At 49.6% G+C, this 13,945-nt stretch overlaps 1 protein-coding gene across 1 annotated transcript; it reads right to left on the bottom strand.

Moving 5' to 3' along the window:
- Positions 1 to 397: 397 nt before the first annotated feature.
- pde6d (phosphodiesterase 6D, cGMP-specific, rod, delta) lies at positions 398 to 12,369 on the bottom strand. The gene is made up of 5 exons (XM_006637410.3): positions 12,089 to 12,369; positions 3,900 to 3,988; positions 3,197 to 3,322; positions 2,057 to 2,162; positions 398 to 1,305 (listed from the first exon to the last, which is right to left on the bottom strand). Exons 1-5 carry the CDS (start codon positions 12,136 to 12,138, stop codon positions 1,224 to 1,226), a joined length of 453 nt encoding a protein of 150 aa, XP_006637473.1. The 5' UTR covers positions 12,139 to 12,369; the 3' UTR covers positions 398 to 1,223.
- Positions 12,370 to 13,945: the final 1,576 nt, after the last annotated feature.

Genomic DNA, 13,945 nt, shown 5'->3' with positions numbered 1-13,945 from the left:
GCAGGACAGAAATTCTGTGGTAAAGGTACTCATTCTGTCTGGATACAGGAGCTGTGAGGATACAATTTTCTGAACCGTCTACATTTTGAAACCTCATTCATAAGCATTTCCATATCTACCTTGATCAAGTCTTAAAATAGTAGGAGACTTTAGGAAAATTGAATCTTTCTCTCCAACTGTCATCTCGGATTCTCAGCGTCTTGGACATGAACACATCCCTCCTTCATCAGACAGGAGAGATTTCGGGAGGCTGTGTCCAGCCCCAGCCGGCCCAGGAAGCACAAGACTCCACGCAGGACAGACCTGGAGACACTCCCCCTTCTGTTCATCTCTGCCAGCTCCCGAGTTCTGAGGAACAGTGTCGCCTCACTAATAAAGGGATGCCACACATTCCGAATTTAATTCTCACATCAGGATTTATTTGCATTTCTTCATTATTCCCAGCACTTGGAACACAGATCTTACTGCACGACAACACCCCATTTTTAAAAGTAAGACCAACAGTGCAAATAAAAGTCCTTTATTTCGGTTTCTAGATCCAAAGACTTAAACTGTGTAAAAACATTGATTTTAGTGTTTAAATTTCAACCTTAAAAAAATTCAAACTGCTGTTCTGCCATGTCATGAATGCAGCCGATTCAGGTTAAAAAAAAAAATAGGTTCTGCACCAAGAATGCATTTAACTTAATTGTCAGAAAACTAAGTTATTATCTGAATATCTGTCAATAAATAAACCGGTTTCTATGTAGCAGTATGAAAGATGAGATTCAACAGCTGCTAAAAAAGCATTTTGTATTTAAAAAAAGTCTAGGAAAAAATTCCCTCACCCTCCCCACCCCAAAAAAACCCCTTTGCTTCTCTGACCCGTTTGTAGCGCCTAGGTACCTCTTAATTAATCATTACATCCAGTAATAAACACAAAACTATTTTACATGTTAGTTACAAACTAAAGGGAGTAAAACAGAACCGGTGAGTGGGGAGGAGCTGTAACGATGCAGTATACACAGCAAGCCGGCCTTCCGAGCGCAGGAGCGAAACGGAAAACCGTCCAAAACAAACCATGTACACAGCTGGGGAGGAGGGGCATCACTGCCCGTATGTACAGAGTCTGTCAGGGCCAGCAGCGGGCAGGGGCCGGGGGGCCGGGGGGCCGCGCAGAGGAGCGTGCCAGAGGCGTTCTCCCACCCCACCGGAAAAAACAGACGGGAAGGAGGTGTCCGGCCTCAGACGTAGAAGAGCCGCACCCTGGAGGTGCTGACGAGCAGCTGGTCGTCGAAGAACTTGGTCTCAATGACGACGTTGCCGCTAGAGGGAAGAGGACAGGCAGTGAGACGTGACACAGACACAGACACAGACACAGACACAGACACAGACACAGACACAGACACAGACACAGACACAGACACAGACACAGACACAGACACAGACACAGACACAGACACAGACACAGACACAGACACAGACACAGACACAGACACAGACACAGACACAGACACAGACACAGACACAGACACAGACACAGACACAGACACAGACACAGACACAGACACAGACACAGACACAGACACAGACACAGACACAGACACAGACACAGACACAGACACAGACACAGACACAGACACAGACACAGACACAGACACAGACACAGACACAGACACAGACACCCCCCGTGCCCCGGACACAGACAGCTGCAGGGCAGCAGCACCTGGGGCACGAGCTCAGGATTCGCGATTGCAATTTTAAACTGAAGTTTTCTTTATTTCTAAAATCAGGATGATCATCTTTTCCTGACAATCAGGGATCCTGACCAGTCTGAAGTAGAGATCCATATACAGTGAGGAAACACAGGGCTACACTGTAGCCTGCATTTGCTATACAAATACACTTATTCCCACCCCCAGAAATAATCCATTTCCAGCAACCAGGAAACGGAACACGCAACGATATTATGGGTTTTCATCAAACATTTCAATAAAGGAAAAAAACAACAAAACAATTCACCACTCTACTCAGTGTCCCAGAAGTTTTACATAATGCGGTAAGAAAAACGGCTTACGTTAAAACGTTGGCTGGCATCATCTGGGACTCTGGGGCTGCTTCTATCAAGGACTGCCATGTATTTGTAGAGTTAGGAATCACAAAGCCAAACTCAAAGAACCACTCTGTAGGAGGAAAGACAGAGCTGAAGGCCATGACTGTCTCTGGGCCTACTGTAACCCCCTACAAACCATCCACACACCATAAACAGTTTCCCGGCCAAAACACATTGAGGACGACCAGAGCTCAGGTCCAGGGTTCTGCTCTCTATAATGTGAAGGGGAAAGAGCTGACCTGCAGTTTAACTGCATTCAAAGGACAGTACTCCATTGTGTTTTGACCATACGGCCAACAGCCTTTTTACAGGTTGTGCAGACTTGAGACAGAACACAAGCCTGGTCTTATATAATGGTCCACTCCGTCATTTATAATTGTGTCCTTTACTGGAAATCTATTGTAGAAGGAAAGGTTTCCAAAGGCAAGCTATTAAGCTAAAAAAAACAAATCCCACATGGGATCAAGCGAAGCTGCACAAAAACTATTTCACGCAGGGGTTTTGTTTTCACTCCATGTAGGCATTCTCTCCAAAAGAAAAAAGGAAGTTGCCTTAGGAGGATGATACAGAAATGTTCATTCCCTGGGGGTGTGTGCAGGGTTGCTGGGTGAATAACCGCAACATTGTGTAACGGCACAACACGATTCTTACAGTAGCCAGATGAAAGCCCATATCTGACTGCGAGCTGTAAAGAAGCCCTTGCATGGGCTTATAAACCTCTTAAGCAACATAATGTGAACCAAGAATACCAGTTAACCTATAGAAACTACATACCCGGTTAAAAACAACTCTGTGTGCGCAAGAGTTGCCAAAAATTGGGAAAACAGATGGAGTTATAGGTTATTTCTTGACTGGCCACATTCACATACTTTATTGTATGCATTGCATTCATTAGGCTTATCTAGGGTGCTCAAGAAAGCATTCTCAACAGCTGAAATATAAAGGATACTGTATGAAGGGAATGGACACGTGTGAGAGTGTATCCCTGTGCACCGGAAAGGTGCCTGCAGCCGTCATGTGGAGCTGCGCGCCTCACACACACGGCAGGGCTCTGTGCTCCAGAGCGGCGGACAAAAGCCAAGCGACAAAGGAAAGCAGAAGTACCTTCTAGGCACTGTCCTTTGAAATAAACCTTTTGTTCAAGCCTGAACTTTTCCATTTGCTCTGCGGAGGAGAAGTTTAACTCTCGGGAGACTGCTTTGCACTTCAGGATCTTCTTGGGGACCCGAGCTGCAAAGAGCAGAAAAGGGTGGTCAGGCCGGCGATGGCGTTCAGGCTCATGTGCCTCTTGCCAAGCGTCACTCACTGCAGAGAGGGGAAACCTGTCTGTTCATTTACACCTGAATTGCACAGGACATTTAAAAGGCAAGCAGTTTCAGAGGAAATGCGTTTTAAAAATTCAAACTTAAATTAGAATTTTAAGACTCGCAAATAAACATATTAGCAGTGTTATTTGGGTCAGATCACTTTATTGGCCATTTACAATTTCTTGCATTAGGAATTTGTCTTCTTGCAGACCCCAGCTCACAGACAGGGAGAGAAGCTGGGGGTCAGAGTGCAGGGTCAAACATTTATATGGCACCCCCGGAGCAGTTGGGGTGAAGGGGCTTGCTCAGGGGCTCAACAGAGTAGGATTCCTCTGCCGGCAGTGGGATATGAAGAACCTTCCAGCCACAGGCGCAGATCCTGAGCCCCAGAGCAACTGCACCGCCCGGGGGCTATTTAAGGGTTAGCTAGAGCTACGGATGGCCTACAGACTAGACGCATCTTCAGGAATTACCCAGCATTCTCGGAACGGCGATGTTACCTTCATGCTCCACTCCCGGAACGGAAAGGTCCTCCGTTCCTTGCCAAAGCACCTTCCCCGTCTCGGCATCTCTCAAGTTCATCCAGTTTCTGGCAGGGAGTTAACGTCAAAATAACGAGAAACGGTTCACGTGCAAACCAGTCTCCTTCAACGGGCGACACGAACTTTTCCCAATCGTATCGGAAAACTGCGAGCCCCACGCCAGACTCTGTGTTGTCAAGAACAGGGGGACACAGTCGACTCAGTAAGGAACAACAGACAAGTTACACAATTCAGAGGGTCAGAGAACTGTTCCTTAACACCACCCACAAGTAGCGAGAATGAAAACATACAGTGAAACTGAAGAATAAGGCTGGGCACTTCATTCTGCTCTTCACAAGTTCCTTTCACCTACCAGTGCCTGCCATTCAGCTCCAAACCTGCTCAAGGGGACTATATGGAAAAAATCTGTACAGCTCCACACCTTCACCTCTATACAACGAGCTTGCTAAATATGGGCAAACATTTACAGTGAGAATTCACAACCACGTTTGATTTGAATTCTCAAGAACCATAATATACACACGGAAACAATTTCCCAAAGCAATCTCATACCTTCTATAGCATCACCCTTATTTACTGAACATTAACATAAGCCGAAGGATGTGTTCAGAAAGACGACGGGCGATGTGGAGTGTACTGCTAAACACAGCTGCAGATCTCTCAACAGGAGCGGAGACTTAAGTCTTCGCTTCCATGAGAAATCCTGGTTAAAAAGTACCTCTTACTCAAGTACTACGTTAAGTACTACTGCATTTAGTTAATGATGCTTTTATTGATTAAATCAGCCGCAAAACCTAGTCAAGCAAAAGTCTTTCCACAGCTTTACCACACTTGTGAGACAGCTGAGCTTGCTCAAATCGTGGGGCTCTCGGCAGCTGGGGTCTCGAGGTGCCAACAACACCTTCCCAGCTCCCACAGCCTCCTGCTGCACCACAGGGTACGACTCCAGACTAATGCCCGAAACAAGCAGGCTAGAGCAAACCATGCAGCTGGTGTCGAGACGCATCACAATATTGACGTAAGGCTGAAGGCCTCCCGGCTGTTATTGTTGAAATGCAGGAGTACAGATGCTTGTTGATCTCGCGAAACAAAGGTTTCTGACAACCCCTGGTACTTGCTGTCTCTGACACCTGATGAGCCTGCTCCTTGCCATCTGTGTGCGTCTCGGCGCACAGCCCCTCATGAATACACAACTCTGTGTGTCAGCCACAGCCTCTGCAGGACGACACCATCTAAAACCCCATTTCTCCGAGAGCCTCAGGCACACAGTGAAGAACTGCATCTTACTCAGAACGTTAGGGATTGATCAGACATACAGTATTTTAACAAGTTAATCGTAACTTCTGCCTATATATATATACGAACTTGATTTAAATGTTTGGTTCAACGAATGCAAAGACGACGACTTAGGAAAGTGTCTAACATCTACATTGCCAACAGTGAGCTCTGAAAGAGTGAGAGGCAGCCGTGGGGAGTAATGCACACTGGTGAGAGCCCTGGAAGGCTGTGGGTTCGAATCCTGGTGGGGCTGCTACTGCTACTGCTGCTATTATGGACCCTTGCGCGAGGCGCTCTGGGCGGCAGGAGTTGGGAACTTCTTTACGCCAAGGGTAGTGGGAGAAGGGCACACGAGCGGCCTCCCAGCCATGCTGCTGAACCCCAAACCCTGGTGTCTTTCAAGAAACAGCTGGGAAGGACTGTCAGACCAATTAGATTCCAACAACCAAGACAAACAGGAGGGGCTAAAGGGTGTCCTCTCGCCTGTTACCATTCCTCAGATTATGCAGCACATGTCCATATTGCCCTTTCATAGGGCAGCACATAAAGACAGATCTGGTTTAAATGGCAGAACTAGTCAAAAAAAACAATTGCTTGTGCTTCTGATATCATCAACCTTAATCGTTTGTTAAACTTAAATTAAGAGTACACTTTGTTACATCATTGTCTAAAGTGGCTAGGATTGGAATCAAAGAAAAATAAACCCCATGCATAGGAGGTCAACACATTCTTCTGCAATAAACACTTTCCCAAAAGGTATTTCCTGGAACTGTTTAAACTATCCCTCTATACTGCTTCCTCAATGATCTAATCAGTATTAGCAAAGAAGCAGAAAATATTTTTATAATGGACCTGCAGCTAGTAAAAGACATTACAGTTTGCCTTTTACTTCAAAACCCCTCTGGCTGGAGAAGAAAAAAATGTGCAGGAGACAATAAGACACCGTGCAAAGCATGGCAGAGCTGAACTGCCGTTTCCTCCTCTTGAATCGATGACTAGAACACCGTAAAGCTTCCCGAGGGTCAACCAATGATCATGCCATGCCTACGACACCGTCGAGCATCTGGCAGGTTAACCATTCTGATTGAGGAGGGTCAACGCGACTAACTGCTCTTGAGTTTTGACCGTGAGCTTGCAAGACAGGCATCGATCACTTTGAATCACACGAGTGGCCTGGAGCTTCTGCTCAGTCCCCGAAGCTCTGGTGCTTTGAAGTCGACGAAGACACTGCAGTTCTGCACTCCCAGCAGTAAGGTCTGCCAGTTACCTCTGAGGTGCTGACCGTCCTTTCTACATGGATCCATGCGATTACGGTAATGCTCCGATACAGAAGGATATGGATATGGACCCAACTGGGTATATGGTGCAGATATTCACTGCAATTCCATCAATGAATCCAAAAGGAGATGCCTTTCAGGACCCTGTGCTGCCGATATATTTGTTCGCTGTCACTGCAGCTCTGAAAAGGGATCCAAGGCTCATTCCTAATGCACTTTTAAATTCCCCCTGACAGGGTCGACACGATCCCTCCTACCATGCACACGGTGAGCAGCAGTGAGAGGGCATCCTGTGCAGCAGAGAAGGACACTGCTCACGGCACGACCACCAGCCCCACGGTGGTAATTAGTCCGCTGGGAGCGGCTCTTTCCAAGAGAGAAACTCTCCTCATGCGAGGGCTTGAACGGGCTCCGACACACCTCCCCATCGCCGAAAGAAAGAACTGCCAGGATAGTACAGCACCCCAAGCAAAGAGCCTGCATCATCTGCATCACGAGATGGCGAGATGAAAAAACAGATCCCCGCGCTGCACTGAAAGCTCCACGGCACACAAACCGGGGGCCTTGTTTCCTTGTCACATTCTGGACTTTGCTAGTGTACTCGGGTCCCAGACACCGAGTCTGGACACTGATGCAGAAGGAATTAACCCTTTTAAGAACTGATTAACAACACAAAAGAGTGGTGCTGCTCTGGTCCCCAAGATGAGCATACGGATCGGATTGATTTTATTGATTTTTCTTACAGGAGACGAGTCCAGTATGTCCACAAAAGTCCTTGGGAAGCACATCTCTAAAAAAACTACTGCTCCTCATTGTTTTTCTTCAGAAATGGAAAACATGAAGACTAACGGAATCTGCACCCCTCTTGCACAGAATGAAACGTTCGGGCTGGCCAGGACACGACCACACTCGCCACGCGCCCGCGAACCCCTGTTCCAGATGAGCCCGAAGCCATGACTCTCACTTCACCGGTCTACACGAACCAGCACTGAGCAGCTCTCTTCCTCAGCCATGACCTGCAAACACCACTGCACACATCACTGCACTCCAGACAAGCAGTGGCTGACTGGAGTCTGATGAAGACCCTCTTTTCCCAGCCTCTGTGCGATGCCCCTAACTGGAGTGATCTGATCCAGTCATGTGCCGATTTTGGCACTCTGCTCTAGCTGCCCCTGCAAACTCAGGATGCACACAGAAGCCCAGATATAACCACAAGCAAACCTTCGGCTGGATTCCAGGCAGACAGAGCTCTTATTAAGGGGACCAGCAGCTTTAAAAACAACTCGTGCTCTATTCCAGTTTGGACAGAATTGTGCATTTGGCCAAATCAATTCACTTCTGATGCACTGCTGCCCAGGAGCCAGCGCAGTAACTCATGACTCTTCCCCTCTCAAGGGGATCAAACCGGTACAAGAAGCACAATCCAAAACGATGCAGTTCCTTAGCAGAAGACTCCTCCGAACTGGGAGACCACTGTGATCTGAGCCACCGCCCAGACTCTTCTCTCAAGCAGCAGATGGGATTAAAAGCTTGCTCACAGGTGCACACGTCTCCACCTGAGGCCTAAGGCACGGGTTACAGCTGGCCATCCAGGAACAGTTCTGGATAAGGGATATGGAGTGGACAAACCAGATGCCTCTTGCACTTCTAGTTTTCCACCCAAGTTCTGACAGTGTTGGTCTGGAATCAATCCAGGGAAGAGTAACCGGATTCACTGTGGGACATCAGGGGATATACCCCGACAGGCGTATATTCAGAGCTCAGGCATTTTAGCTTCGAACAGTGAAGAATATACGGGACCCGACTCAAAACAGTCAAAGTCAACGCAGCAGGCGTCTGCAGAATCAACAGTGAAACATGCAGCAGAGAACGCCGGTGGGAACGATATCAAGAACGCCAAGAACAGCAGAGGCGTGACCCTGCTGGCAATGGGACTTGGGAAAAGCAGTCCGGCCATGCTGTTGAAGCTGATACCCTGGCTTCTCGCAAGAAGCAATGGATGAGCCTTAAATCTATTAGCCACTGGCTTCTGTAGTAACAGCCAAACGGGCCTCCTCTCATCTCCTCTCGCCTTTCTCACCCCGACTCCTCCCGACCAAGGCTGGCACAAACACACACAGCAAGCCATCCTGCATTACTGAACTTGGAGAAGCTCTTAGACCTGCAGGAGACTGCTGCAATGTTTGAATGTCCATGCCATGCTACAGTATATTTCTTAGCCATGTTAATTCAGTGTACAAAATGTGCTGGCCCCTTGAAGACTGGGGTACAGGCTGTAATTTTGTGACAATCACGCTTCTCCAAAGTGATGGAGGCGACACTCACCAAGCCAACACATGGTAAATAAGAGCTGATAAAGCACCACAAGACGGCGAGACCCCCAGAACAGGACTCGGGCTGCCTGCCCTGAACACCGCAGGACAAGCTGGGGCCACTGCTGAAGAGAGGAGGTGCAGCAGGGCCAAGGAGCACCTCCTTAGAAACAGAAACTTCAACTGCCCGAAAACAGAACCTGCAGAACACACCTTGCCTCTTGCACACATTCGCTCCTAATGCTCTGGTCAGAAGTCAGAGCCAGCCACAGACACACGGAGAGCCAGCCAAGCTCCAGGGAGAGCCAGTCCACAGACACACGGAGAGCCAGTCCACAGACACACGGAGAGCCAGCCAAGCTCCTGGGAGAGTCAGTCACAGACACACGGAGCCAGTCCAAAGACACACAGAGAGCCAGCCAAGCTCCAGGGAGGGCCAGTCACAGACACACGGAGAGCCAGCCAAGCTCCAGGGAGAGTCAGTCACAGACACACGGAGCCAATGAGGTTTGCCAGGCCTTTCTAATGGTAAACTGCTGTTACAAGAAAATCAGAGGGGAAACAGAGGTGACTGTAAGGGGGAGGCTGTGTTCATGTTCACGGAAACTTAGAGGCCTTGGTGCAAAGATGCACTATAGTGACCCTACAGACTCCTTCAACAACAGCAGACAAAACAACTCAATAGGAGATCCCTGAACATTATCTCAAGGCCGGCCACAATACAATATTCTACAAATGCATCCATTAACTTTCCTCACTAACACATTAGAAGAAAACCTCTCTTACTAACTAAACTATACAGAGTATTAAAAAAATATTCCAAACATTAATGGAGCATTATGCAATGACTGGAAAACAATTAGACTGGTACATGATGATACCCAACTAAAACCTCTCAACACCAAACTCTGCACAGTTACATGAACATTGATATTCCTTGACAGAGACTAGATGTCTAATACCATCTTTCCAACTTCACAGTAAAACAACCACCCAAGAAACACTCCGGCATACTAATTTGATGGTGTAGCTGGTACTGAGCAGAAGCCAGGATTCTCTCCCAGCTGAGCCTCATGTGAGCCCTATTATTCTTCAACCCTCAAATTGACCCACAGTACATTGCATCCCTTGTCATAGTGCTGCTCCTGTTAGCTGGGATGAGATCAGATTCCGAGAGGAAAAGTCTCCCACGATGCAGCAAGGTAACATCTTACTTCCTAGAATACCGAGAATTTTGACTAAGGCCTGAGCCTTCTCCGAACTTCAAGAACAAAAACGGCACCAGTAGAGGTAACCAAGCACAGCAGGTGGCACAGATACGATACGGCCAGGCCGCAGTTAAAGCCATCAGTGTCGACTTCTTGAGCTCCTGCACGCCAGTGACGAGCACAGTGAAGGGCCCTGAAAGACCAAGTGCCAGCAGGAGGCAGTAGCCGTTACGGAGCACAGAGACCCAACCCAGAGCTCAGAGAGAAGCAGGCTCCGACACGCTGCCGGTGGCCGCCTGTGTCCAGAAAAGACGCTTCATCAGCGGCGCCGGGTCAGCGGAGACGAAAAGGACCCGATGCTCCCCTTCCTTTCGATACCGCCGGACTTTCAGAGTCCGATTTCTCCCCGGTCTCCCAGAGTTCGAGAACACAAATGCTTCCCCTCCTCCCCCCCAAGCTCTGCTTCAAGCCAAACATTTTCGACAGCTCTCGGAGAGACAGAGCGGGCCCTTCGGGGCCCTCACGAGTGGCACTGCCCCGCAGGCAGAGCCGCTCCCCCTCCCCAGGACGGGCACGTCGACGTCGGCCCGGCCGAGGCTCTCTGGGGAAAAGAGAAAGACGCTCTGGAAAAGAAAAGCTCTGCACGGGATTGCACCCAGCGCAGTGACAAGCGGGGGCGCTTCCTGCTGCAGCTCTCCAAATCCCTGCCCTTGCAAACCAAGGATTTAAGAATTACCGGCCCGGGATTGCAGCGTCTCCCCCGGGAAGGTCACACGCATAACCAGGCCCTGACGGCCAGGACGCGCCAGCCGCCAGCTCCTGCGCGCCGCACCCCGGGGGGAGCCAGCGGCCAGACTGCTCCGTGCGCCCCCCCTCCACCCGAGCCCTGCTGATGCCAAAGGCACCACCTGCGGCGGCCCGTGTCCTGCGAGGCGGCCAGCTGTCAGTCCCCAGCCCCCATCAGCAGGAAGGCGGCCGACAGGGGGCTGGAGGGGGAGAGGCGCACCAGATCCGGGATCGGGACGGCTCCCGCGGACCGAGGGGCTAACGAAACACTTGTTACAGCGGCGGGAGGACAACAACAACAACAACAACAACAACAAAAAGAAATCAATGTGGAAGCTAATCACAAGACACCAAGAGCCTCACTCACACACACACACACACACACACGCTCTCCAGACTGGAGGGGTTTCACCAGCTCCCCCCCGCAGGGTACAGGTGCAGGTCAGCCCAGTGAGGGGCTGGAGGCCGGCTGACTGCGGATTGGGGGGGGGAAACGGTGCACAAGCAGAAAAACAAAAAAACAAAAAACAAAAACAAAACAAACTCCCACTGCTGTGCAGGTCTGCAGCAGAGGCAGAACCCGGGCTACCGAAGTTCACTCGGTTTCATCGCGAAAGCTGCGGCGCCCGGGAGCCGGTTGAGGATAACGACAGGACCGGACTCACCCGCTGACCAGCAGCCAGCGTCCGGCACTCACAACACACACACCGACAACAACAAAACGTGCCGCCTACTTTCCTGTCAGAGCAGCGCCGGACGGTGCCCATCACTCCGCGGCCTGGGGGGACACGGGGCCCCTTTCTCAGCCCGACAATGGAGAGAAAAAAAATCAAACCAGTCACGTTTTTACGGACGGTATTAGATCTAGCAGCGCACAACAACGGCAAACACACACACACACGTCTCCCGATCTGTGAAACCAGCAGCCGGGACGCGGAGCCGCGCTACAGACACGACCACCAGCATAACGCCTCTCCCCCGATCACGATGATCACCAGGAGAGACGCCAGACGGTTGTTTAAGCCCCCAAATCGCGTTTTTCCACCCCCCTAACAGGACACCCAGGTGCATGAAATCGCGCAAAATATTAGGAGGCGAGCCCCACCAGCACCCGTCCCAAGACACGGGCGAAACGCGCATCGTTGCGTTTCTGAGCTGCCCCTGGCATCAAAACTAAGCCCTTGGTCTTGTTTTCTGCACACCAGGTGAGATCTTAATCTCCCCCCCACCCCGGCAAAAAAAAATAATCAGCTCAATGCAGACAGCATCCCTGAGCGAAAGGATACAGTTTGAATCCTTTGAGAATCTCTTTGGCTCTGTCTTCGTGTGAAGACATGTTCCTGGAAATCGACAAGTCCCTCGTCCGGCGGGAAGACGGCTACAAGCAAACAGCTAAATGATGTCGCCGCTGCACTTTTAACTCGCGGCGGAAAATGAATAAAACGGCAGCGGTTACACGTATAAGGCCAATAGGTGCCGTTTTTAATCTCGACAGCAGCACTCTCTCTGATCCCTTAATCAACCTAGCCTAAATAGATTGTGGGTGAGTGACAGCTGATCCGCCCGCACGGATGGCGGAAAACAGGGGGCGGGCACAAAATGAACCAATCCGTGCGGAGAGGTCCGGTGAGGGGGAGGGGCTTTGGTTTGAGGCGAGAATCGTCACCGATGGCAACCCTCAGCAACGTGACGTCACCTAGCTACGGCTGTATGGCAACGTGTAGGAGACAAAGTTCGTTTGGCGTTTCAGCTCATCCTCCTGGGTCCTGCACACTAACTGTAGCTAATAAAGTGGATCCCCTCTCTATCCTTGTGTTGTAATTTCATTGCTGGAAGAGGTCTATGTTATGGAGAACACACGGGCAAGGCGATATTCTGTGTTTTTAGATAGAGTACCACCATCTGTGGGTGGTCACTAAAATGGTATGTAAGTTGAATACAATTTCTGCAATTTCCCTCACGGGATTCATAAAGTATCTGTCTAGCTAAAACACTGTTTTAATTCATAAACAAACCACACCATATAAACCTGCGAGTAATTTTAGAATTGTTTCAATTTTACTCACAATAAAGTCCTCCATCTCTCTTTGTCTGAGGGCTTGTGGAAAACGAGAAGCAGCTGAACTGCTGGAGAGTCCCAGGAAGAGACAACTTGAGACACTGTGCACTTCCAGAGTGGCCTCTCTGCCTCTCCCCTCTCCCAGCTTTTGTTCTCCTGTGCTTTTTAATCTTTGCTGTCTGCCCTGTCTTTCTCACACCTGAAGAAGGCTTCCTGCTTGAACTGCTTGATAGAGCTGTTTCAGATACAGGAGGGAATAGGATCTAGCAGGAACAAACTCCAGCAGGGCTCCAGAAGGGCGTCTGGTGCTCGATTTCTCATCGCCCCTAGAGCACGAGAAGAGCACCGCGGTTTATGAGTGACGGCACAAGGTCTGTCAGCTGGTGCCTTCGGAGTTCTGCTGCTGAACTCCAAACAAAGTGATCAAATCCGAGGTAGAAACTTTAGACTTATCTTGGCAAGAGAACTGTAAAAAGTCTGAGCCTTTTGTTCACTGTCTGTCTGTTTTGTTTTGTTTTGTTTTTATTGTGTTTTTGTTTGTACGTTGTTTCTTAACTTTTGTTTGCTTTGTTACAATGTTCTAAGCTTCTGAAATAAAATATATAAAAACTCTGAACTCTAAAGACCAGGGTGTCATTGCCCTGCCAGGTATGAAGATATGCTGTATATTCATCTTTCCTGGTCTGGACTCAGGCCTTGCAGCATCAGACCCGGGGACGAACACACTGTTGTTCTGTGACACAGGACGGTCCAGTAGAGAGTTCAAGTAGGGAGCTGCGCCAGCATGTGCAGACTGCACAGGAACAACCTGGAGGAGCACACACCTGAAGAAGGCTCCACAGCATCCCTTTTCTTTTCCTCTCAGCGTGGAATAGACCTTCACCTGCTCCTGCTCAGCACGGGGCCCGTAGATAGAGCCTTCCTGCGCTTCTTACCTAAACTTCGGAGAGTGTCGGCCCATCCTGCCCAGTGCCTGCACAGGACCGTAAAGCAGTAGCAGCCCTGGCCTTTCCCCCATCATGCCTCGCTGTGGGACAGAATGTCGGTTTGGAGGCAGGACTGTTGGCACAGATGTAGCGGAGCG

This window comes from Lepisosteus oculatus, chromosome 13 (assembly GCF_040954835.1).
Source record: "Lepisosteus oculatus isolate fLepOcu1 chromosome 13, fLepOcu1.hap2, whole genome shotgun sequence".
NCBI classification, from domain to species: domain Eukaryota; kingdom Metazoa; phylum Chordata; class Actinopteri; order Semionotiformes; family Lepisosteidae; genus Lepisosteus; species Lepisosteus oculatus.
This window is presented reverse-complemented; position numbering and strand designations above follow the sequence as displayed.